The sequence below is a fragment of the Bufo gargarizans genome, chromosome 5, assembly GCF_014858855.1.
Source record: "Bufo gargarizans isolate SCDJY-AF-19 chromosome 5, ASM1485885v1, whole genome shotgun sequence".
In the NCBI taxonomy this organism is placed as follows: Eukaryota; Metazoa; Chordata; class Amphibia; order Anura; family Bufonidae; genus Bufo; species Bufo gargarizans.
Window position 1 is genome coordinate 96,836,431 of NC_058084.1, and position 26,998 is coordinate 96,863,428.

The 26,998-nt window shown below is 44.3% G+C and overlaps 1 protein-coding gene across 2 annotated transcripts; it reads right to left on the bottom strand.

Annotated features, from left to right (window-relative positions):
* Nucleotides 1-2,730: 2,730 nt before the first annotated feature.
* Nucleotides 2,731-24,783, bottom strand: LOC122938770 (aquaporin-4-like). Of its 2 annotated transcripts, XM_044294530.1 has the most exons (4): nt 24,403-24,783; nt 22,170-22,328; nt 8,161-8,241; nt 2,731-3,009 (listed from the first exon to the last, which is right to left on the bottom strand). In XM_044294530.1, exons 1-4 carry the CDS (start codon nt 24,781-24,783, stop codon nt 2,731-2,733), a joined length of 900 nt encoding a protein of 299 aa, XP_044150465.1. The 2 variants fall into 2 exon arrangements, with proteins under 2 accessions (XP_044150465.1, XP_044150466.1); XM_044294531.1 differs by lacking the exon at nt 8,161-8,241.
* Between the last annotated feature and the right edge of the window lie 2,215 nt (nt 24,784-26,998).

Sequence of the window (26,998 nt, forward strand, 5' to 3'; positions counted from 1 at the left end):
AGTGATAGCAATAGGAGAACTACATTGCCATATAAAAGGCTAAAAACGTTCCAAGATGGCTCCATTAAAGGTCCGGGATAACACATTAACCCACTGATGTTGGCACTTGCCACATCTGCACATATGAATAGGGTTTTCAAACCACCATTCACATAAAGCTCACTACATAGTATAAGCTGGATCCAGTATTAGCAGATTCAACAGATCACCACTAGATCCCTATTGACTATAATGGGATCCAGCCTCTTTCCAGCATAAATGCCAGGTTTTTTCAAGACAAAAACCGTTGCATGCAACATTTTTTTGTCTGTCCGACAGCCACCATTTGTGCCGGATCAGGCAGCTGGATCTGCTTGATGGGAACGAGCCCTTAGTTTAAAGAGGAACTTTCATGGGTCCAGACTTTATAAATAGGGATGAGCGAATCGACTTTGTATGAAAAATCCAAAGTCGATTTGCATAAAACTTTGTTCTAATACTGTAGGGAGCAGGGACTCCGTACAGTATTAGAATGTATTGGCTCCGATGAGCCAAAGTTATTGCTTTGCGAAGTCTCATGAGACTTTGCGCAATCATTTTATAAATTAATTTGTACTGTAAAAAAACATTTCCCGAACCCGAGTTCAGGAAATGTTTTTTTACAGTACAACTTAATTTATGAAGTTATTGCGCAAAGTCTTGTGAGACTTCACGAAGCAATAGGTACAAAGCTCATCGGAGCCAATAAATTCTAATACTGTACGGAGCTCCTGCTTCGTATAGTATTAGAACAAAGTTTGAAATGTTTCATCCGAAGTCGATTCGCTCATCCCTATTTATAAACTAAGTATCAGGATGTGTAGGGCATAATGCAGGGATCTAACTGCACTTACTACTTTTTTTGGGCGCCGCTCTGTTCACCCGCTGTGGCCCCCGTTAAATTCTCCTGCCCTATATGCTAATTCTCACTTTGGAACAGGGAGGAGGAGACTGCCCTGTTTCTCCTTCTCCCTGTCTGTCAGCTGTCCAAACGCAGCGGAGAGCGTCACAGCCTGGGAGAAAAAAAGAACTCACCTTCTCCCTGTGACGCTCTCCGCTGTGATTGGACAGTTTACAGCCAGGGAGAAGGAGATGCCCATTGAGAAACAGGGCAGTCTCCTCCTCCCTGTTCCGATGCGAAAATTAGCATACAGGTGGGAGAATTTAACAGTGTTAAAGGTACCCCTTACTCAGTGGCTGTCTCAGCCACTGAGGAAGGGGTACCTTTAACCCCGAAACGCGTCTGGCATTGAACATTGAGGGTTAAAAGAATAAGCGGTTACAAGGACAATGCGAGATTATCTACAACAAAAGAGCGCAAGACATTATTTCAGCTGAATTACCTGCTGCTGAATACTGTACCAAGGGCACGCCCCCTCCGGAGTCACATGACAGTCAGGTGACATGTCACAAGGGATATTGCGGACCACGTGGGATGCCACAGTTCCTGCAACAAGAAACAGAAGATAATACCCTGTGCTGCTTAAACATTGCTATAGGACGATCTAACAAGCGGATCATAGATCATCTATCCACCTACTGTGAGTAACTCATAACAAACGACGAGACCTGTAGGGGTAAGAGATATCTTTTATTATCAGATATAATGATATCCACCGCGATTTATATGCCAACCGGAATATGACAATCATCTAAATTTATACAACAGCAGTGCCAATACATCCCATGGCAATTTGAGACTTGATACCATATTGTATGAAACCTGGAGTTCTCTTTTCTGTTCCATAGACTGGCTATTTAAACGTGGAAGATCTATGCTAATGATATCGGATGATATGTCATCCAACGAATGAAGCACTGATATTTTGCTGCTTATATGTTGTACTGTTGAATTGTTTAATAGAGCTTTTAGATTTTAATATTTGTGTGCCAATCAAATAAATCACCTTTTAAACTACCCTACACGTGTCGCCAAATACAGAGTGCCCCCCACCTAGTTCATTTATTTATCTTCAATCCTACCCCTGCACGGGGGGTTCTGAGGGGTGCGCACCTACCCATTAGGAAAACTGGTGAGCCACTAGCACTTCGGTGCCCTTATTTTCAGAATATAGAACATGCTGCATTTTTCACGCAATGCAAAACTGATGTGTGAAAAATTGAATGGGTCAGGATTCGGTGCGGATGCTATGCGTTCACGTCATGCATTGCACCCGCGCGGAAAAGTCGCTCGTGTGAAAGGGGCATTAGGAATCTGTCTTACATTGGGAACTGGCGCTGAAATTATGTAGAGGCCTGCATCTCTTCATAAGTTCGGCGGATCCTCCGCCAGCTATGGGGCTTTATTAAGACTGGCTTCTAAAACACTGGTCTTAACAAATGTTCCCCAAAGTATCAACCCAAATAGTGAATTGCTCCTGGTTGTTTATTTTTTACAGATATTCATTATGTTACTGGTTTTAGCATTATCATCACTACATTCTAGAATCCATAGATATGAATACGTATTGATGAGGTTCCTAGAGTTGAATCATATCTTATGGATGCACATTTTTAACACATTCAGGTTTCCTTTTCCAACTCCACTGCATTGTTTTATTAAATGGCTTATTTGTGGCTTCTTTTATGGTTTGGATACTGATATTCGAAAAAAAAAAAAAAACATCTAAACAGGCGTACATTGAGTACATATGTAATTTCTCAGCTTTGCCTTTATTTTGGATAAGAAAAAGTACCCCATCTTGTTGCACTTCATACAATAGATAATATTTCACTTGCAGAGTCTTTTCCCTTTTTCTCCTCTCTCTGGTCGATGTCAATAACATGGATGGTTCCTGTTTTAAGGATTAAGTCTTCATTGTCATCATGGCTTCTTATGTCATCTACCTCAATGTATTTTCCTTTTGTCTTCTGTTTCGCTCTCTGAAGAGCTTCCTTCAAATGTTGCTTGAGTTCAATATCAGGACAATATATATAATCATAGGCAGCACTTGCACAGATTGCTCCAATAATTGGTCCTATCCAGTAAATCTACATGAAAACATAAGGAAAGGAAATGACCGAAAGAACCCTCATTTATCATAAATGTCAGACTGTTAACTGTATGTTCTCTGTTTCTGCTGTAAATTAGTATATATCATTGAAGAATGTATTGTGTAGACATCATTTGTGCTCACTTTGGCTTATAGTTATATAGGGTTATTGTATGTTTATACTGTGTTGGCGGTGATCGTTGTATGCGCTGGAAAATGAATAAATACTGTAGAGGACTATGCTATTCATTAGAGAGGTATTCAGCAACAAAAATTATATAACATGGTGTATTTTTATTCCTGTAATGGAAGTCAATGGGTGACATATGCCATTGTACCCCAAACAGTGGCATATGTTGCATGCTTCAGGAATATTTTCCAAAGAATCCTTCCAATGTACACTTTAAATACAGTGTGAACAAAGGCTAATACAGTGGACAAAGGAGGAATGATATTTTTCCCATTGTTGAGGGACAACCTATCATCATATCTTCCTTTCTCTTATATAGAATAAAATATTCTGCTTTCCAAGCATTTTTTGAATATTCAAAGTCCCATCGGGAGCATAACTATCTTATGCTCATTGACAAAAAATAATGCTCCCAAACAGAAATTTCAGAGTTTTGCAAACTTCAGCATGTAGTTATGTCTCAGACAGATATGTAAATGATAACAGGTGTGGTCTAATCTGAAATACGCCTAATGTGGGCGTATTTCAAGCACAGATGGCGGCGCAACGGTTGCTGCCTTTGCTGTGGAGTGACAAACTGCCCCAACTTCTGGTGTGATGATCATCACATATGACAGTCGGTCACCCCTAGTTGCATAGCGAAGTGCAATAACAGCTTAGTGCAGAACATGTGCAGAACATCTTGCGACCACATGTGTTGCCTCTCATGGCAGGGCTTTAAAATGGCCTTTTTCAGCAGGATAATGCTTACCCACACAGCAAGGGATTCCAAAGAATGTCTCCACCAGATTACAATACTTCCTTGGCCTGCCCAGTAGCTTATTCACAATCTAGCAGTTATGGGACCAGCTGGGACACCAGGTTCGGCAACCTACCAGTATGCAGGGTTTATAGGCCCAAGTGCAACATCTGTGGGCAAATATGTCACAGGACACCATACAGAACTTGTATGCCTCTATGCCCAGGGGTGAACTGGTTATAGACCTTAACAGGAAGATTCACGGTGGGCTGATGCCCAGCGGGATGCCCAAACACTCCTCCTTTACAGTCTCTGGCCAGCTATATATCATTCTGACTCCCTAAGTTAATTAACACGGGAAATGCCAGGTACTTACATACCCGGACAGCAGGCATAGGTGATCTCTTAGATTCAACTGTAACACTGTCCTCAGGATGGCTCAGGCTACTAGGCCAGAAGCCTATGAGACAGTAAAACAGTGCAGGTAGGCACAAAGTGACATTATTGTGACCACACTGGCGTAGCTATAGGGGTCGCAGCAGTTGCAGTTGCGACCGGTCCTGAGAATATGTCATCGATAGTAAAATGAGGACAACCCCTTTAAAGAGGTTATCCAATTTCACAACCAGCTCCCCCATGTGCCGGGCCCCTCAGAGGGAATATACTTACCCCACAGCCAATGGCAGGAGGACACGGGGATGCAAACAGAGTTGGGGAACAAAACACAGATGAGTATTAGATGTTAAGCGTGCCCCCATGGAGGCAATACATGTAAATGCTGTACAGAATTAGAACATAGTGTTTGAACGAATCGACTTCGGGTCTGTGATACGAAGCTCAATTCGCTCAACACTATTAGATGTTTTTTTCTACTTGACCACTTGGGGACCACTATAGGGGTTAGTACTGACAGCACTTTTGGGGGCATTACTCGGGCACTATCATGGCATGTATAAGGCCTAATGCATGCGGCCGTTGTGTGTCCATTCCATGCATTGGGGACTGCAAATTGCGGTCCCCATCCGCGTAGCAGCCGGGACGGATCGAGACCCATTCAACTTGGGTTATTGATCTGTCCAAAAAAAATTTATCTAACATGTTCTCCGTGATTGCGGACCCATTGAAGTGAATGGGTCAGCATCTGTGATGCTGGGTGCACACGGCTGGTGCCCCGTGTATTGCGGACCTGCTGTATGCGGGCCGCAATACGGCTATGGGAGCACAACGGCCGTGTGCATGAGGCCTAATACTCGGGGTATTATAGAGCATTACTGGGTACACTATTATAACTGTTGGCACAATAGGGGGGATTATTATCACTGGGGGCAAAATAAAGTGGCATTATTATTGGTGGAAGCACTAAAGGTTGTATTAATATTACTGGGGGGCACTATAGGGGACATTATTATTGCTGGGGGCAATATTAATACGGAGGGCACTGGGGGGAATTATAACAGGGGACACAAAAGGGTGGCATTATTATTGATCTAATCACTATAGTGAGCGCTATTATTGTTGGGGGCACTAGAGGGGCATTATTAATACTGGGGGGACACCTTATGTCCATTTGGACCTGCCTATAATATTGGGCCACTTTTAGATCTTTTTCCTAGGCCACGTTAAGTTCCGAGTCTGTCCCTGTCAGGGTCCAACCATATCTCTTCTTATTTCCAGGTGAGATGTGGCTCAGCAGGGTACCAGAGCCTCTTTCCAGTTGTACAGTTTCCCCAATAAACGTATACTTTCACTCTAATATTGTAATCATTTACAAACATCATCATTAAATTCAGATGTATAAAGTTTCTTTGATTCCAACAACTACTTCTTAGGGCTCTTTCACACCTGCGTTATAGTCTTCCGGCATAGAGTTCCGTCGTCGGGGCTCTATGCCGGAAGAATACTGATCAGGATTATCCTAATGCATTCTGAATGGACAGTCCGTCCTTCAGGATGCATCAGGATGTCTTCCGTTCCGGAACGGAACGTTTTTTGGCCGCAGCAAATAGCGCAGCATGCTGCGCTTTTTGCTCCGGCCAAAAATCCGGAACACTTGCCGCAAGGCCGGATCCGGAATGAATGCCCATTGAAAGGCATTGATCCGGATCCGGCCTTAAGCTAAACGTCGTTTCGGCGCATTGCCGGATGCGACGTTTAGCTTTTTCTCAATGGTTACCATGGCTGCCGGGACGCTAAAGTCCTGGCAGCCATGGTAAACTGTAGTGGGGAGCGGGGAGCAGCATACTTACCATCCGTGCGGCTCCCGGGGCGCTCCAGAGTGACGTCAGGGCGCCCCAGGCGCATGGATGACGTGATCGCATGGATCACATGATCCATGCGCATGGGGCGCTCTGACGTCATTCTGGAGCGCCCCGGGAGCCGCACGGATGGTAAGTATGCTGCTCCCCCGCTCCCCACTACTACTATGGCAACCAGGACTTTAATAGCGTCCTGGGTGCCATAGTAACACTGAAAGCATTTTGAAGACGGATCCGTCTTCAAATGCTTTCAGTACACTTGCGTTTTTCCGGATCCGGCGTGTAATTCCGGCAAGTGGAGTACACGCCGGATCCAGGACAACGCAAGTGTGAAAGAGGCCTTAGTACATTATTTTTTGTCAATGAGTTTAATTTCCAATAAAAGTAATAAAACAATAATGCACAACCCTCCAACATAAATCTACAATCTTTTTTTTACTAATTTTTACTAAATGAGTTTTTTTTTTTTTTTTACTTTCAGCCACCATATTAGGAAAACATTGATTCATTACCACGAAACACAAGGAAATTCAGCTTTGTGGCAAATTGAATTTTTCCGGAAATTCCAATCAAAGTCCACTTCAGATAGTTCAATTCGATCAGCCCTAGTTACAGGCCTAGGGACCTACAGAAAGGGACTCAGAGAGGAGTTCACACAAAAGAGCTGCTTGGAGAGTCCAGGGTACAATGGCTGCCAAGGTTACAGGAAAGGCTTGTTACAGGGGTCTCACCTTGTCTAGTTACGTAGCATGAAGATGACTGACCTGATTATTTTTCTTTGATATGGAGCTAATAAGTTACATTAGATTTCACAAATGCTTATGGAAATTACAATTTCAAGAAGAATTCATTGCAATTCTAATTTTGTTATTGCATACTAAATTAGTTATTACTCTTGTTGGTATATTTTGCCATTTTTATTTTTGGAAGATCAAACTAATTTTTCATATTAAAGGATAATACAGGAATTTCATATTGGTAACTTACATAAATCACAGGAAAAAAAATGCACCAAACGGATATGCCACTGACTATACTAGCTAGTCATACCAGCAGATATTAAAAGCTGAGACTTTTGCCAATATATTCCTGTCAGGAACACATCGGAGCCCATCATGCACCACGTCACGGTCTCTCAGCATGGCAAGGGTCCTACCACTACGCTAACTGGTGTGAACACAGTCTGAAGGTGATGAAATCCAGCTCACAGCCAAGCTTCCACACAACCGCATAGCAGGACAACTAATGCAATGTGAATAAAGCCAGACTATGAGCCACACCCATATCAGGCCGTGTGATGGAGGTTATCAGTGTTCGGGGTTTGAGCAGTTCCCCCATATTTGCCACTTTATTTCTGTGATTTTGTTTTATATGTATTGAATGTGCCTTTACCTGGCATTTAACATTCTTTTGCATTCTTTTGCATTTTTTTTCTGTGATTTATATAATTATATTTTCATCCGCACAATGCTCTGTTTTGTGTAGGATGCCTTTGTGGTGCATGTGGACCGTGCCAGAATCCTCCATTGTACGTATTTTTTGCTGGGGATGGTCGTTTGCTGCGGTCCACATGCGGTGGGACTGCTCCCCTAATCTGAAACACGCTACAGTGTTTGGGGTTTGAGCAGTTCCCCCATATTTGCCAATATATTTCTGTGATTTTGTTTTATATATATTGGTAACTTACCCTCAGGATAGGTCATCAATATCAGATCTGCGGAGGTCCGGCACCCGACACCCCCACCAATCAGCAGTATGAAGATCCCATGCCATTCAATATATGGCTCTGTGAGCTGTTAGGGGACCGCAGCACTCACTGTAGCTCCAGTGATTGCTGCAGCTTCTTCAAACAGCTGATTAGAGGTGGTGAGAGTTGAATCCAGTCTATCTTGAGGATAGGACATCAATATGAAAATCCCAAATAATCCCTTTATCTATTCATATTATAGGGATTTAAATGGTTACCCAGTGGTTATCCCACTTCCACATAATGACAGCTGGACCAAGAGATCTTGCTGGGTTCATGCTTGCTCCTGTGTAGTTTATCTAAATAAAGAAATAGGCAACATAAATTAAAGCCCACAAAAAGATAACAAGTGCTACTTAACAATAATTTGAATAATATAAAATATCTTTATTTAAATCCTTGAGGACCTCTAAACATCTCTAAACATAGCCGCCGGGTTTCTGCTATCTTAAATAGCAGAGATCCGCAGTACATGTATGTGATCAACCATAAAGCTGATTGCATACATTTTCCCTTTCTGATGCCATGGTCAAATGTGACTGCATCTTAGTCCAGAACCGGAAGCCGCGTGCTTCTGCTCCGGTAACAGCGTTTCCTGGCTGAGATCGGGGAACCTGTTACACTGATCTAATAGACCAAAGCCTTAAGCAGGCTTCAGAGTCTATTAGATAAATATATCAATACAGGCCACTAGGTGATAGCACTGTATTGTTATATTGAAAATTAAAGGGGTTATCCAATTTCACAAACAGCCCCCCCCCCCCCCCCCCATGTGCTGGTCCCCTCACAGGTAATATACTTACTCTGCTCCCCGCTCTGCTCCTGGTCCCAGTACTGCTGCTTATCCCTGTACACGGATGAAAGCATCCGGTGTCAGGGGTGAGCAGCCAATGGAAGGCGGGGACGGGAATGAGCCTCCCTAGCATCGCGGGTGACGCTAGAGGGGCTCATCCCCGTCCCCACCAGCCACTGGCTGCTCCCCCCGACAACGGATGTTTTAATCTGTGTACAGGGAGAAGCAGCAGCGGTGGTGCAGGGACCAGGAGCGGCTCAGGGAGTAGAGTAAGCATATTACCTGTGAGAGGCCCGGCACATGGGGGGGCTGTTTGTGAAATTGGATAAACCCTTTAAGTGTTCAATGATGGCTATATAGCACAATGGGCAATTTAATGATTGCCAGTTATAGTCACCCAGGGTGACTTAAAAAAGTTAAAAAAAAAATGTTAAAAAAGATTTTACAAATATAAAAACTGTTCAAATCACCCCCCTTTTCTTAAAATAAAAAAAATAAATAAACATCATGGGCCCATAAAATTAAAATATAACAATATTAATAGCATACGGCAAATGGCATAACGGGAAAAAAAATATAAAAACAGCTAATTTGCCATTTTTTGTCACTTCAACTCCACAATATTTTTTTTTATAAAACGTGATCAAAAAGTCGCACACACTTCAAATTGGTATCACTGAAAAATACAGATCAACCCGCAAAAAATGAGCCATCACACAGCCCTGTACACATAACTACAAAAAAGTTATAGGGGTCAGAATATGGTGATAATAGTTTTTTTCTTAAAGGTTTTAATGTGTTTTTTTTTCAGTATTAAAACACAAGAAAAATATATTCGTGTGGTATTGTTGTAACCGTACTGACCAGAAGCATGAAGATAACAGGTCAATTTTTTTACGGTTTGCGTTTTTCCCAATTCCACCCCATCTGGAGTTTTTTTTTCCTGCTTCCCACTATATGGTATGCAACCGTAAATGGCGCCATTACAAAATACAACTTGTCCCACACAAAAAAAAGCCCTCATAAGGCTATGTAAATGGAAAAAATAAAAAAGTTAGGACTATAGGAAGGCGGGCAGTGAAAAACGAAAACTCCAAAATGGAAAATCTCAGGGTCCTCTAAGGGTTAAGCTGCCTACTAAACTCACATCCACATTATATTTATGTTCATTAGACCGGTTTCCAAGACAAGGAACTAAAGATGAACAAATCAGTTCGTAATTAACTGAGTTCATTATGAACTTTGCAATTATTCGGATGACAGTCGAACCTTTTCAGGTTCATTTAAGATGAATCCAGTAAAAAGGCATGTAGCACCATTTTACTGCATGTGTCAGCGGGAAAAAAGCATTAGGGAGGAAAAAGAAAGGTGCTCACATGACCCTGAGAGAAAGTGGGAGAACTGAGAGAAAGTGGGAGAAAGTGCTTGCCCTCATTGGCTCCTAGACCGACAGACAGCCTAGATGAGCAAATCAGTGCTACAGCAGGTAGGCTAGCAGAACGAGCAGAATGCCATTCTGTGTTGGGCTGTGAATAAGGGTAGATCTTAGGGAGTCAGGGACAGTCAAAAAGCAAAATCAAGCTTGTATTCTGCTGCCAGGGACATTGAAGGGAAAGTCTAGAATTACAAAGAAGAAGAATTGCGTGTGTAAAATAGGGACAGGCAGGGAAAGCTGTCAGCCAGGCAATGAGAAGTGAGGAGCTAAGGCTGACTTTGCCTCCTAGCACAACTTCAGCTGCTGCAAACCTCAAAAGCAGCTCCTAGCAAGGACATTACTTTCACTTTTTCCCATTTTACAAAGATTTTTTTTTGGGGGGGGGGGGGGGAATAAGCGCAAAACTGTACAATACATGTTCTACCATCAATGTACAATTTGAAATCTCACTGAAAACACACAAAATGTTAGTCTGAACTCTATGTTAGGGCATCTTACATACTTCATTACATTACATTTTTTTTTGGGGGGGGCCCCCCCGTATTGCACTTATTCAAACCAGCATATGGGTGATTACTAGAAATGAGTGAATCAAAGCTGATGAAGTGAAATTCATTTAGAATTTCAGGAATATTTTTATTTGTAACAAATGCGAATTTCCTCGCTCTTCGTGGTAACGAATCACAATTTTCCTAAAATGGCGGCTACACATGTGAGGACTGAGGACATGGCGCAAGGAACTCTGGGAAGGCAGAATCACCCAGATTGACATGCATGCAGCCAATCAGCAGCCAGCCAGCCCTGTGATGTCACAGCCCTATAAATACGGCAGCCATCTTAGATTCTGACATTTTCCAGCAATCAGAGTGCAGGGACAGACGTGTGAAGGCGCTAGGGACAGCAAGTGGAAAAAAGATTGTGGGGAAAAAAAAGACAGAAAAAACGATTTATAAGTGCAGGGAAAGCATAGGGAGCAATTATTTCACAGCATCTTAGTGCAGGGAGGGACGTCAGAAGGTGCTAAGGACATTGATAGTAATGTGATTTACAAGTGCAGGGAGCGATTATTTGGGGATCCAAATAGTCATTAGACAGCTCTGTCATTCCAGCTATTTGTTATTGGGCTGCAAGTGTTATGTTGAAAAGCCTTTAGAGGCTTAAATCTTAGTATCTTATTCAGTGCTACAAGAAAAATATATACGCACTGCACTGTTGCAGTTATTTCTGGTGAAAGTATATAGGGGCGTATTACAGAAAAAAATAGATACATATATACGCACTGCACTGTTGCAGTTATTTCTGGTAAAAGCGTATAGGGGTGTATTACAGTAAAAAAGAAAAATATATACGAACTGCACTGCTGCAGTTATTTCTGGTGAAAGCGTATGGGGCGTATTACAGTAAAATATATATATATATATATATATATATATATATACGCACTGCACTGTTGCAATTATTTCTGTTGAAAGCATAAGTGGGCGTATTTCAGTAAAAAAATTAAAATTTATACGCACTGCGCTGTTGCAGTTATTTCTGGTGAAAGCGTATGGGGGGCGTATTACAGTAAAAAAAGATAAATATATTCACACTACACTGCTGCAGTTATTTCTGGTGAAAGCGTATAGGGGCGTAGTTCAGTACAACAAGAAAAATATATTCTCAGTTCACTTCTGCAGTTATTTCAGTTGAAAGGGTATAGGGGCATATTAAAGTAAAAAAAAAAATTATACACACTGCACTGTTGCGGTTATTTCTGTTGAAAGCATACAGTTGCGTATTTCAGTACTTCAAGAAATATATATACGCACTTCAATCAGATTCTTTAATTTTTTTTCTCAGTGACACATACCTTCCGTCAATGACGGATCCTTATACCTTCCTACATACCTCCCCCTTTTTTCAACCCTGAGGGGATGAACACTTTCCAGTGTACCCGGGACAGGGCATCCACGTTTCCCTGTAAGCGGCCTGCCCTGTGTTCCACTGAGAACTTGAAGTTCTATAAACCATCTGGTGACCCGAGCATTCCTCTCTTTGGCTTGGCTCATCCACTTGAGAGGGGAATGGTCGGTGACCAGACGGAACTTTCTCCCCAACAGATAATTGCGGAGAGACTCGAGTGCCCATTTGATGGCCAGGCACTCTCTCTCCACTACACTGTACCTAGTCTCGGCTGGGGTAAGCTTTCGGCTCAGGAAAACAACAGGATGTTCCTCCCCATTGATGTCCTGTCCAGCTCCGAGGCTTACTTCAGAGGCAACGGTCTGTACCACAACTTCCCTGTTGAAGTCAGGTGTCACCAATACCGGGGACCCACACAGAGCAGACTTCAAAGCGGAGAAAGCCTTTTCCGCCTGTTCATTCTGGTTATCTGGCAGGTTGGGCAAGACTTGCAATACTTTTCCACCTCTCTGAACACACTGGGCCAGTAGAACCGCTGTAGAATCCGGTTCTGTGTTTTCTGCTGGCCCAGTTGTCCCCCAAGAACATGTTGGTGGGCTAACTCTAACACGAGCTTGCAATACACCTTGGGCACCACGAGCTGTTCAATATGCTCACCCCGTAGTTGATTTACCCGGTACAGCATCTCCTGTTGAATAACAAAACGGGGGAACATAGACTCAGCCCCCGGTTGTTGCGGCTGACCCTCCACTACTACCACATTCTCTCAGTCTCGGGATAGAGTCGGGTCCTGGTGCTGTGCTGTACCAAAATTATCTCCAGAGACGTTGAGGTCTGCCAACTCCGGACCCAGCGGCAAGTCCACCACGTCTCCCAACATCACACTTAGCGGGATTGTCTCCCCCTCTTCCACCAAAGTGGTGGTCACCCCTACCGCTAGCCCTTTGGACTCAGGTTCCCAGGGTTCTGGTCTCCCCCCTGAGGTGGGCCACTCTGCTAGGGTTACGTCTCACGGGTATCGGTAACTTTCGTATCCGGCCACAGTGCCGGGGAAGTCTCTCCCAATTATGAGTTCATACTGTAACTTTGCGGCGACGGCCACTTCATGAGTCCACCTGCTGGCCACCGTTGATAGAGAGACCAGGGTAGTGGGATAGTCCTTTAAGTCTCCGTGAATACACACTAGGCTAAACTTTCGGCCAGTATACTCGGCGGGCCGTACCAGGGTAGCTCTTACCAGGGACACCAGGCTCCCTGAATCCAGCACAACCACCGCCAGAGTATGCCCCACTTCTACCTGGCACAGGTGGCTTTTGTCTATAGTCTCGGAAGTTCCTGTGGCACACAACTTCCTGGCATATAATGAGTGGCGGTAGCCATAGTTGGTGTCCATTGGTTCACCCCAATGGGGACAGTCGGCCCTTATGTGTCCAGGCTCCTGACATTGCCAGCAGACCACCGGGGCTGGGTCTACAGGGGGTACGTCCCGGGTGGGTTTGGCTGGCACCGGCCACCGGGTCTGTGGTGGATATTTCCGGGGTTTGACTGGCCCCCTCCCAAAAGAACCCCCTGTAGATTTTTGGTAGCCTCGTAGCGCTCCACCATGTCGACCATCTCCAAGGCATTACCCAGAGACACCTGGACGATACAGTTCTGAAGAGGGTACAACAAAGCCCTCCAAAACACATCCGCCAAGAGACGGTCCAGCATAGCAATGGGGGTCAGTACGTCAGGCCGAAGCCCTTTTTTGCAAAGGGTGTAACAGGTCATAATAGTCCGGTCTGGCTGGTCTAGCCGGATTAAATTCCCATTGATGCACTCGCTGGGCCCGGACCAACACATTCACCCCCAGTCTCGCCAGGATTTTTACGGTCAGGTAGATGGCCGCTTGAACATCGGGGAGATCGAAAAAAAAATGCTGGGGTCCAGACGCCAGGAATGGAGCAGCAACCTCAGCCCACGGGTCTCGGGGTAACTTTTCCCTCATCGCCACCTTTTCGAACACCGCCAGATAGATCTCTACGTCATCCGAGGGGGTCATCTTAGGGATCGCCGCATGGACTGCTTTCCGGGCATCGTGGATGTTGAGGGATGCTCCTGCCGCTTGCAATGCCATCACATGTTGCAATAGCAGCTGCAACATGGGCATCGCCTTTCCAGTCAGATTCCGCTATTCACAAGCGAGGAGTGGGCATGGATGACTATGCTTTGCATGTGGAAGAGGTGGAAATGGGGAAAGACATTACACAGGGTGATAGCCAGACCACCCTCAGTTCGTCTTCTCACAGCGAATTGGTCAATGAAGAGGAGGAGGAGCAGGAGACGGTTGCCTCCGCTATAAAGGGTAGTACCCATGGAAGTTTAATTCCATCTGTTCAGCGTGGGTGGGCAGAAGAGGATGAGGCGATTGAGAGTTATCCTCCTGATGATGACAGCGAATTCTTGCCTGTTGGTACTCTGGCACACATGGCTGACATTATGTTAGGCTGCCTTTCTTGCAACCCGCGAGTTATACGCATTTTAGAAAACACAGATTACTGGTTGTTCACCCTTCTCGAGCCCCGCTACAAAGAGAACTTCTCATCTCCCACTCCTCTGGTGGAGAGGAGTATGAGCAAAACGGTGCAATACCAGAAGATCTTTGTTGAAAAATTGCTCCAAAAATTTCCATCTGACAACCCTGGCGGCAGAGTCTGTACTTCCTTGGCCAACCAAGGAGGGGAAACAAGGGGAACACACAGCAGTTTCAACAGAGGCAGGGCAACACTCTCCAAAGCCTGGGACAGTTTTATGACACCCCGCCAGCATCCTCACCCTGATGCGCTGCCTAGTGTCAGCGTCCTAAATGATCCCTCAGTGCCTTACAACTACTTAGTATCCAAGCTGGACACAAGGCAAGAACTGGCACTCTACGCCTTGGAGGTGCTAGCCTGCCTTGCCAACAGCGTTTTGTCTGAGGGGGTATTTAGTGCTGCTGGTGGCATTATAACTGTCAACTGAAAATGCTGACAAGGCCTAGATTAACCATAACTTCTCGACTTCACCAGAGGAAAGCTGATGAACATAAAGGCACTTTAAATGGGTTGTTTATAATGTACTGAATACACTGTATTCCCATGCACTTCTTTCACCACAAACAAAGGGTATATGGTTGAATCTTCCTTTTCTCATCCTTCTCCTCCTCTTCCATCATATCAACATGCTTATTTGTTGCATATAATTCCCTTGCATATATGCCCTTCACATATAAAGTTTTAGAGGGTAAGCTCAGCTGAAGGCCGTCGCATATAATTTTTTAGAGGGTCAGCTCACCAGCAGGCCCTCAACTACAATGTTTTACAGGGTAAGCTCACCAGCAGGCCCTCCCATATAATGTTTTACAGGGTCAGCTCATCAGCAGGGCCACACCTAAAATCTTTTACAGGATCAGCTCACCAGCAGGCCCTCGCATATAATGTTTTACAGGGTCAGCTCACCAGCAGGCCTGCACCTAAAATCTTTTACAAGGTCAGCTTACCAGCAGGCCCGCACCTAAAATCTTTTACAGGGTCAGCTCACCAGTAGGCCCTCACATATAATGTTTTACAGTGTCAGCTTACTAGCAGGCCCTCGCATATAATGTTTTACAGAGTCAGCTCACCAGCAGGCCCTCGCATATAATGTTTAACGGGGTCAGCTCTCCTGCAGGCCCTCGCATATAATGTTTTAGAAGGTCAGCTCACCAGCAGGCCCTCACCTAATTATACCTAATAGGTAATTTGCACGCATGCTGCTTTGCTTGGAAGTGGTAGCTATAGCTGTTTCTCAGGTTCCCCCTCCAGAATCAAACCCTGATTCCCCGTTACCCATGGTCACCATGGTTGAAGCTGAAAAATAACATTGAAAGTTGATAGGGCAGACATCCGAATGGATCATTGCAATCACAGGCACGTGCGATCGGGCCCAGGTTATCTAGAGTCACCAAAGCGGCAGCAGGCCCTCGTTCATAATGTTTTAGATGGTCAGATCAGCAGTCCCTTGCTCTAAATGTTTTTTAGGGTCACCAGCAGGCCATCAATCATAATTTTTCAAGGCTGTGTATGATGCCCTCCTTTATGTGTAACAAAGGGTGTATTGTAGTGCCGGTTCCTTGTAATTTTTGGCAGCCTTTTCACTTAGCGCATAGGCTTTATGAGTGTAGGAGTCCCACTACCTGAACAATTGTACCACAATGTGAATGAGGCCCTCCTTTATGTCATATACAGGTTGTATCAGAGTGCCTCTTCCTTGTAATTTTTGGCAGCACTTGCACTTTATATACAAGTAAATATACAGGAAAGAATGTTTCCTAACAATTTTCCCTCTAAAATCGATTTTAACTTTGGTTTTGTGTTTATTATTGTCGGTCTGTAAAAGTTGCGTACTACTCGGACAGCATCCATCCCAGCAGCGACCTGAGAGTCCAAGATGCATTCAGACATCATCCCCATGCTGTTCCCGAACCATTTCGGTGGTGTTTCCATCAATTTCTGACCTTTTCCTGTGAACCAGGCAAACTCCCCTCTTCAGAGCAGGGGGTGCCTGGTTTAATGCTCGGGTTCTCCCATTGACTTCAATTATACTTGGGTGCCCAAAAAAGGGCACCTTGTGTACAGCAAAAACACACTTCTCTAATTTTGCGTACAACTTATTATGTCTAAGGATCTGCAACAACTGTCTAATGTGATCCTGATGTGTCTCCAAGTCTGCAGAATAAATTAGCATGTCATCTAAATATACGACTACAAACCTCCCCACCAGGTGATGAAAAATGTTATTCACAAAATGCTGGAAATCCGCAAGAGCATTGGTCAACCCAAAAGGCATGACCAGGTTCTCAAAGTGACCCTCTGGAGTATTAAAAGCTGTCTTCTATTCATCCCCTTCCTTGATCCTGACCAGATTATATGCCCCCTTAAATCCAGCTTGGAGAACACCTTGGCACCAACAATCTGGTTAAACAAATCAGGAATTAAAGGAAAGGGGTAAGGATCACAGACAGCAATCCGATTGAGTTCACGGAAATCCAGACATGGCTGAAGACCTCCGTATTTTTAAAAAACAAATGAACAAACAGGTTATACAGCTAAGGCCCCATGCACACGGCCGTCTTTCACAGCCGTATGCGGGCCTTGGAACCGCGGCCTGGATACCTCCTGAGAGCAGGAGCGCACGGCGTCACTGGTTGCTATGACGCCGTGCGCTCCCTGCTGCCGCCGCAATACAGTAATACACTGGTATGATCTATACTAGTGTATTACTGTACTGTGCCGGCAGCAGGGAGCGCACGGCGTCATAGCAACCAGTGACGCCGTGCGCTCCTGCTCTCAGGAGGGATCCAGGCCGCGGTTCCAAGGCCCGCATACGGCTGTGAAAGACGGCCGTGTGCATGGGGCCTTAGACTTGGGTAACTTAGCCCTAGGAATAAAGTTGATAGTACAATCATACTCCCGATGCGGAGGTAAATCCTGACATCAGCTCTCAGAAAATACATCAGAATATAAAATTACAAAATAAGATATAAAAGAAGACAATGTCTTAGTAGTTAAAACAGAAAAAGATGTATTCAGACAATTGTCTATGCAATAATCACCCCAATCCAGAATACGTTCAGCTGGCCAATCAGTGGTTGGATTGTTCTTTCTTAACCATGGTAAACCCAGAACTACCGGAGCAGGGAGACCCTCCAAAATAAAGCATGAGATTAATTCCTGATGACAGTCACCCACTCTTAAGCTGATATCATGCACAACTTGAGACAAACACTTTTGAGCTAAAGGTGCAGATTCAATAGCAAAAATGGAAATGTTTTTCTCTAATGCACTCAGTGACAAACAGGTTCACCCCTGCACCGCTGTCGATAAACACCTCAATCCCCACAGTCTTTGTTTGACTCTAGCGCCACCACGGCAGTCAGGAGAAATCAGGTACTACCAGTCAAAGACAAATGCAGGTTCTCTGACTCTCCTCTCACCCCTCCAAGAGTCAAGTGGGAATTAGATGTCCATTTTAATTTTTTACACTGAATGCATGGACATACATCAATAAAATGTCCCTTTTGTCCGCAGAAAAAACACACTCCCTTCCTACTACTGATATGCTTAAAAGCAGATCCAGGAGTAGCTCCCCCTAATTGCATGGGTTCGTACTCAGACATAAACCCAGGAGTATCTTCACCCACAGTGTCAGAGGACAGTACATCATGTGATAGAACGTCCCAGGAGTGGGAGCCCCTAGATCTCTCTCTCAGGCGTCTAGCCATGCATATGGAAAGAGACATAACAGCCTCCAGAGACACCAGAGTTTCATGAAAGGCAAAAGTGACCTTCAGCCACCCAGATAACCCCTGACAAAAGTGGCTACTGTGAGCCGAATCGTTCCTCTCAGTATCCGTAGCCCACCTCCTAAACTCCGAGCAATACATTTCCGCAGAACGATCTCCCTGACGAAGGCCACGCAGCTTGGTTTTGGCCAGGGAGGTCCGATACGGGTCATCATAGATCAGACCCAAGGCTTTGAAAAATTTGTCCACCGACTGGAGAGACTGCGATCCGGTCGGCAGAGAAAAAGCCCATGAATGCGCATCCCCCCAAGGCCTCATGCACACGACTGTGGTGTGTTTTGCGGTCCGCAAATCAAAGATCCACAAAACACGGCTCTCTAAATAAAATGAAATTATCCAGTACCCCAGAGAATCTGTCCGGGAGAGCAACTTTAGGCTCCAGACAGGTCTGGTAACCACCACCACCAGGGCCAACAGCCTGTGGTCTCTGGATCTGAGAGACGGTTGTGCAGAGATCAGCTACTTCCAAAGATAGATCCTGTAGCTGTCCTGCCAGTGCAGTAATCGTGTCCATGGCTGCACTCGTATTAACAAAAAACTAATTACGGTTTGGCGGTTCACGCCCGTGTGTGGGAGGGAGACGCCAAACCAGACGAAGAAGGAGAGGGAACAAGGAACAAGACCTGAAAGCTAGGGAAGAAAGAAGGACACCTTCTACTAAAATCCCTAGTCACAGTCCTGACTGGCTATCAGTATGAACAGACCCCAAAGGTAACTGAGTTCATACGCAGGAGTACCTAGAGTCCTAACTCACCCTATAAGACCCTGGCGATAGTGACAGGACTGAGACTACCTGTTCCTCCAGAAAGTAAGAACGACCAGGAGTCTCACTCAGACCTACAACAAAAGGCAGGGGAAAAACAACACACGGATAAACCAAAACAAAAGGGAAAGGAAACACTTAACTTTCCAGTAGTTATGGCAGCAACAGAAGCCGAGAACCAAACACCAGCAGACCACAGACACCACTGAAGCTAAAAACCGCACAGCATTTTGGGAGAAGCAACTATAAATAAGGAAAGATAAATGACCACAAAAGCAACACCTGGAGGTTAAAGGTGTGGCCAGTATCAGAAACAACACAGACGCCTGTTGATCCACAAGGAAACCTGTCAGATCAAAGCACGTGTTTCCAGTCTCACAGATCTTCTGTCACCCACTGTCGCGGGGACGTCCGTATGTCTCAGTACGTCCGTGACAGTAGTAGGCCACAGTTGTCTCTGCTGGCTTTCGAAAGGTGCAACATTATAGTTGAGGAGAAAGAGGATGAGATTGTGGATTGGATTGCTCACTCCTAATCTCAGTCACAGCAGGATGAAGTGGAGGCGATTTCAGAGTCTGACACTATGCCTTGGAGCCAGGGGCCACACCGTTCCTCCTGCTCCTCCTACTTGCAGCCCCAAAAAAGGCTTTCAGTGGAGTACTCCAGTCATCACTGCCCTCTCCTAGTAGGGCACCTTCTTTTTTCCTAAGATGTGGCAAGAAAACCCCACCATGCCCTACGTCTGATATTCGAGAGAGTCTCCCTGTTAACAACTTGTGTGAGAGCAGAGAGCAGTTAGCATTTGTACTGCCCTAAGGAGGGAATTGAGGAGGAGGCTGCAGGCATAGTTGTGTTGGGGCTGGTAGTAATGGCACCCATAGACATGGTATTGAGGGCAATGACAGTGGTAGTCAGGGAAAATGCAGAGCAGGGGGGCCAAAGAACCCATTATGATATCCCACAGTCTGATAGAAGTGGCAGGGAAGGTGAGGACTCTGATGATGACTGTGTGCTGGGGAGGACCTGGGAGCCAGATCGGGGTTCTAAGGAGGAGGCAACATCAGAGAAGGAGGGTGGTGGCGACAGCAATAAAGAGCAGAGGCCACTTACCTCCCAAAGAACAGCCAGGGCCATGTCTGCTTTAGGATCTGGTGATGCCTCTGACACTGTTGGTAGGTTAAGCCCAATATGTGCCAGAGCTAACATGAGCTCGGCTTTCTCTAGCTCTGGCACATAGCAGTTTTTATCCACGCTGCCAGAACACATAAGCACTGCCCTGTGCAAAAACAAAATAAGAGATAGCCAGGCAAACACAAATGTAGGCACCACATCTCATGAACCAGATGAAGCAGTTTCACCCCAACCCATGGGCAAGCAAAGGTGGCACATGAACAATGTCATCCTCCTCATATTTAGAACAGATGCTGACGCTCATGCAGCAGGTGACGATGGCTGAAGAAGAACAGAGGAGTTTGAAACATGGTTATGAGGGAAAATAATAGCACTCTATCTTCATTTAGCAGGACCTGCGCTGACGTCACTGCGCTCACCACGTGGTGAGTGCGATTACGTCATCAAAGGTCCTTTTGCAGGTCCTCAAAGAAGAAGAAAGAAGATGATGCCGGCTGTGCAATCAAGTAGATGAGGTGAGTAAATTTTTTTCATTTTTTAACCCCTCAATTGACATTTTACTAAGCATTCTGTATTAAGAATGCTATTATTTTCCCTTATAACCATGTTATAAGGGAAAATAATAACATCTACACAACACCGAACCCTAACCCGAATTTCAGTAAAGAAGTTCAGGTCTGGGTACCACATTCGGTTTTTTATCACGTGCTTGCAAAACGCTTTGCACGCACAATAAAAACTGAACAGCGCAACGCAATCGCAGTCAAAACTGGCTTAAATTGTGTGCGGACTCGCACCCGGGACGCATCCGGAGCAAATACCGAAAGCTCGTCTGAAAGAGGCTTAACATGTGATGGCACCGTGTGTTTTTAAACACACTGTATGTTAATGCTGTCAAACGTGTGTTTACCCAAAGCTATGTATGTCAATGTCACTCAGATATAATTTACTATTGCGGTCATCGCATGCCAGAGCTTGGGGAGGGGGAAAAATCATAAAAAGTAAACAAAAAGACATACGTTTTCCTTAAAAGTCCTAGGAGGCTAGAGGCGGTTATATACCAACTTTTAGGGCAATTGCAGCAACATCAGTTCGGCCAAAATTGATTTAGGTCTGAACCGAACTTTTTTATAAAATTTGGCGAACTTGAACCGAAATGAATCTCTATACAAGTAACCTCTGTTTAGATGGCCAGGTAGGGTGAAAAAGTTGAAAAGAAAAATTCTTACCCATCACGGGTGCTCTAGGTCCAGCTTCCTTCTCCTCTGCTTCGATTCTCTGCTGAAGTGTGACATGCCATCTACATGCATGTTGTCACCACTAGGCTATCAATGACCGCAAGCGTGATGTGTTCAGGCATGGCATGTGACTACTGCCACTGATGAGGCCATTCATAGGCCAGTGAGGGTGACATTCACAAAGATTTCATGTCATGCTTCCAGTCCAGCGAGGTCTGGAAGCAGGAGAAAAAGAAGGTCGACACAGGATTTGAAATGCCTGGGACATGTGAGACTTTTTTCAACTTTTGCATCCAGCCCAGCCATCTCAACAGCGGTTCCTGGGCTCGTTGAACCCCTTTAATTATTACATATTCCCAAAATGAATCTATTATTGTGAAAAGAAGTATGCGTTGCCAATGCTACAAAATGGGCAAATTCAAAATGCTCAGTATGTAGGGTTTTCAAAATAGCAGTGAAAGATGCCACCAAATACAAGAGTGAAATCATGGTATTAAAATTATAAAACAGGTGATATACTGAGATATCCTTTTCTCTTGAGTGGATCAATATTACAGTATATACTAGTATGTCATTCTAGTTCCGAAATACTGCTACTTACTGCAAATAAATGTCCAATTACAACTGAAATTCCAATTGCAAGTGCTGAAGATTTGTCTTTGTTCTTTGGATCACAGCTTGCACAAATAGTAAAAACTAACTGGAATGTAATCACAAGTTCTATTAGAAGTCCGTGGCCAATTGAGAGCTTTTCATTTATCTGATGGCAAAAGAGAGTAAAGTGCCAATATTTTAAGAAACCACATTTCAGGATGCAACCAACAAAGAAATGCAGTATACTAGTATTCACACAAACGTATTTTGCGTTCCATATACGGGCCGTTTTCTATGTTCCGCATACGGTCCATATACCGAACCATTCATTTCAATGGGTCCGCAAAAGATGTGGACAACACTCTGTGTGCTGTCCGCATCCGTTGCTCTGTTCCGTGGCCCCCGCAAAAATTATGAGTCCTGTCCTATTCTTGTCCGTTTTGTGGACAAGAATAGACATTTTTTTGTGGACAAGAATAGGCATTTTTTATAATGGGCCTCCTGTTCTGTTGCGCAAATTGCGGAAGGCACACGGGCGGCAAACATAGCTGTAGTTCACCTGATAAAAAGCACTGGTTTCCTTTTGTTGATCCACCTCTCCATTCTCAAGTTGTGATACTTTTTTTAATCTGCAAATTAGCCATTGATGCAACAAGGTTGTCTCCTCTGCTTTCCCTGCACCCAAGCTCTACTCCTTTCTGTCGTCTGCCCCTCCTTCACTGCTTTGCCCTTCCCTGTTCCTGTCAATCAAAGCAGTGAGGGAGGGTCTGGCCACAGTAAAAAGGTGAGCTTGGGTGCAGGGAAAGTAGTAGTGGTGCCCTCTTGGCATCATAACTCAGGAATGGAACCTCCGATCAACAAAACATAAACAGTGCTTTAATCAAATGAACTACAGCCATGTGAGCTGGTGACAAGTCTCCCGGTAAAAAGCATCTGTAAGCCTAAATTGGGCATACTGCCTGGTATGATCCTACTGAGTAAAACAACCCCTTTCTTGTTCAGATCCACCTCGTTCTGGAGAAATTAGTCTTTGATTCCGTATACTAATGAGAGCTTCAGTGCACCAAGGGCCAGGCCAGCATCTCAGAGCACCACAGCTTCTCCACCTTCCCCTTTAGCCACTCCTTCCTTCCCTAGAGTGACAATGCCAGGCATCCTCACGGTCCTCCTGCCTGCATCTGTAGTCACATACATTTACCGGTAAACCTTTAATTAGATTACACATAGAACATCTCAATTGACTTTCCCTGAAGCAGAGATGTACAGGGCAAGACAGGGGGACAATTAGGATGCTGGCTCTTCCCTGCAATGGCAGGGGGAGTGACTAAGTGGGAAGGCAGAGGAGCTCTGGTGCTCCGAGGGGCTAGGCCCACCTCTCAGTGCACTTAATCCCTCATTGGCAAATGGAATCAAAGAATTCCAGGGCTACAGATTTGAACATGAGTGGGGTTGTTTTACTCGGCAAAATCATCCCTTCCAGGAAGTATGCCTTGCTTAATAGGATTGATCCTGCTGACAGATGCTTTTTAACGGGAAACGAGTGACCTCCCTGTAGATAAATAGCTGTAGTTCACCTGATTAAAGTGCTGCTTTCCTTTGTCAATTCAAGGCTCCATTCCCAAGTAATGATGCAACAAGGGCATTCGCCATTGCTCTCATTGCACCTAAACTCTGCTCCTTTCTGTGGCTACCCCCTTCTTTGCTGATTTGAGAGACAGGCAATGGCAAAGCAGCGAGGGAGAGGCTGGCTGCAGAAAGGAATGGAACTTGGGTGCAATGAGAACAACAGTAATGCCTTTGTTGCACTAAATGCCTAATATACATATTAGGAAAAAATATAATTCAGGATTGGAGCCTCAGATTGACAAAATAAAAACATTGTTATAATCAGGTCAACTACAGCTGCAATATGTAGACAGATGCAATTTAAATGTGGTTCCCTAAAGACAGCATATTATCAGTACTACGCTGGTGTAGTGTGTGGTTACATTTTAGCACATTTTTGTAAACTTTTTATAAGCAATAACGTTGCCAATTCATCTTTATGAAATCCTGTAATCCATGAGCACAGTATATTGCCTGCACAATTCAGTTCTCATAGGAGATACAGGACAGACATACAGTGAAGATTTTATGTATCGATCTATATCTTCCAAGGTAAATGGATGATAATGACATTGACTGTACCTTACTTAATGTTTAAGATATCAGTACCCAATACCAATATTTTATGTATTTACCATTGTCACACCTAAGTTTCCAATAAGACTGGTCGGCGTAATAAGATACAGCAGTCCAGCTCCTAAGACGGCTCCAAGAGATTGGGCCATGATGTAAAATAACGCCTTGGCAAGTGTTATATTCCTTGTGCACAGAAGGGCAATAGTCACAGCTGGATTTAGGTGCGCACCACTTATGTGTCCAAAACAGTTCGCCATTGTAGCAATGCCAAGTCCAAAGCACAATGAAATTTGTACTAAATCCATTTGTTGGGGGTTTTCTGTTGTTCCCCAGTTGACAGTTGAACCAAGGCCAAGGAAGACAAAAATTAGAATTGCTACAAATTCTCCTGAAACAGCTTTCCAGAATGACTGTGTCCATACACCTTTAAAAGCCACCATACTGATTCTTTCAATGGAATTCCTGACATAGAAGAAAAGATTGTTATAAGATCCATAAAGCTTCCTCTATAAACATTGCCATCTGTTATTGAGTGGTAAATGTGAAATGATAATTCAATCTATATTATTTAAGCCATAGACAATCCTGAGATGCTCATGGTCAACATCTGTGGTATGGAATCCAGGAAGCTTTTCCACACATGGTACAAAATGACTTAGAAGAACGTTAGTTATTAAATGTTAAAACAGACTATTGGCCACATGGTTACACTGCTGTTGACCAATTTCTAGAATTTGATACAATTATCTTTAATATATGGAAAATGTATAAAAATAGAAAATCTAAGACGTTTTGAGAAGCTAAATGGAGATTGAATATACGTATTGTATTTCATCATTAAAAACCAGACATTAATTATAACTTTGTACAGTAAGCTTCCTTATGGTCTGCTCTGAATGTGTACTGCACATATCTAGAACGAAACCTCTGAGCAGGTAAGTACACTTAGGCTACTTTCACACTAGCGTTTTTGCTGGATCGGGCAGGATTCAGAAAAAAACGCTTCCGTTACCATCTGCCTCCGTTATGAACGGATCCGGTTGTATTATCTTTAGCATTGCCAAGACTGATCCGTCATTAACTCCACTGAAAGTCATTGGAGGAAGGATCCGTTTTCTATTGTGGCAGATTTTGGCAGAGAAAATGGATCCATCCCCATTAACGTGCATTGGGGGTCATGTTGCAGTTTGCTCTCCGGTCTGGGAACGCAACTAAATTGAACGGAATGCACTTTGGAGCACTCCGTTCTGTTCAGTTCAGTTTTTACAAAGGAAATCGAAGGAAAAAGACTAGTGATGAGCGAGCATGCTTGGCTGAGTAACGGTTCAGCTCGAGCATCACTTTGCTCGGCACGTGGCGGTACTCGGCCGAATACCACGTGTGCTCGTCGCATTGCCGTTCAGCTGTGCAGTTATATGTTCTAAAGCCCTTTTTGGTGTGCATTAGTTGCAAAACAAATATATGATTTGCTGTTCAGCGGGGCAGTTATATGTTCTAAAGCTCTTTTTGGCGTCTATTAGTGGCAGAAAAAAAGTATTTGCCATTGTGTGGTGAAGTGAGAAAATTACAGCTCTTTTTGGCGTGTATTAGTGGCAAAATAATATATATTTGCCATTCAGCGGTGCAGTTATATGTTCTAAAGCACATTTTTGCATGTATTAGTTGCACAAAAAAAAAGTATTTGCTATTGTATGGTGAAGTAAGAAAATCACAGCCCTTTTTGGTGTGTATTAGTGGCAAGAAAATATATATTTGCCGTTCAGCTGTGCAGTTTCGGTATATGTTCTAAAGCCCTTTTTGGCATGTATTAGTGGCAAAAAATATACAGTATATATTTGCTGTTCAGCGGTGCAGCTATATGTTCTAAAGAAATGCACCCAACGGATATGCCACTGACTATATGTCACAACCAGACAGCTGAGAAGCTCTGACAGAAGCCTTTCAGAACCTCCTCCTTGAGTTTTCTTTGTTGTGGTGTTCAGTTCCTCATCTCGTTAGTCTCTCTCAGCTGTCATGTAGTTGGACTGATTGCATCCCATAATGCATTACTGGGCGGCTTATACTTCTTTCTGGAGTGTGTGTGCATGCTGATCCTATTTCCCAGTCTGCTACTAAGTTAAGTGCTGTACATTTATCTGTTATTTTCTGTTTGCTGGATCCCAGGTGACCCTGACTCCCTCCGTGTCTGGTGTAGGGAGCCGGTGGTCGTGTCCCCTCACTATTGTAGGGTGTTCAGGTGTTATATAGTCGAGGTACGTGGATATGCAACCATCCACCTTTGGGATTTTTGCATAGGCTGAGCAGCCAGGGAAAGTGCCAGGTCTTGTGCAGGGGTCTCCCTTTTGGTTCCTTAGCTTTGGATCCAGTGAGTCATATATGCATGTTACATTGTCTTGTTTCCTGTACACCGTCCGTGACATTATAAGTCGCCAAAACCGTCTCAAGCATGGTCCTAAGGCAAGGCAGCCTAAAGACCAGGTACACCCTGATTTTTCTAAATGTAGATAAATGGCCGGGTAAGGCCTTCATTGATTATGGCTCAGCGTCCAGCTTTATTGACTGAGTACACTGTAAGATTGGGTATTCCAAGGTTTGCTTTACCAACTCCTATCCATGTCATGGCTATTGATGCTACTCCTCTTATTGGTGGTACGG

Coding starts and splice junctions, on each gene's coding strand:
- LOC122938770 (XM_044294530.1), bottom strand. CDS start 24,783: ATGGTGGCTTTTAAAGGTGTATGGACACAGTCATTCTGGAAAGCTGTT. Junction 22,329..24,402: donor GAAACTTAGGTGTGACAATG/GTAAATACATAA, acceptor TTTTGCCATCAG/ATAAATGAAAAGCTCTCAAT. Junction 3,010..8,160: donor GGAAGTGGGATAACCACTGG/GTAACCATTTAA, acceptor GTTTTCATGTAG/ATTTACTGGATAGGACCAAT.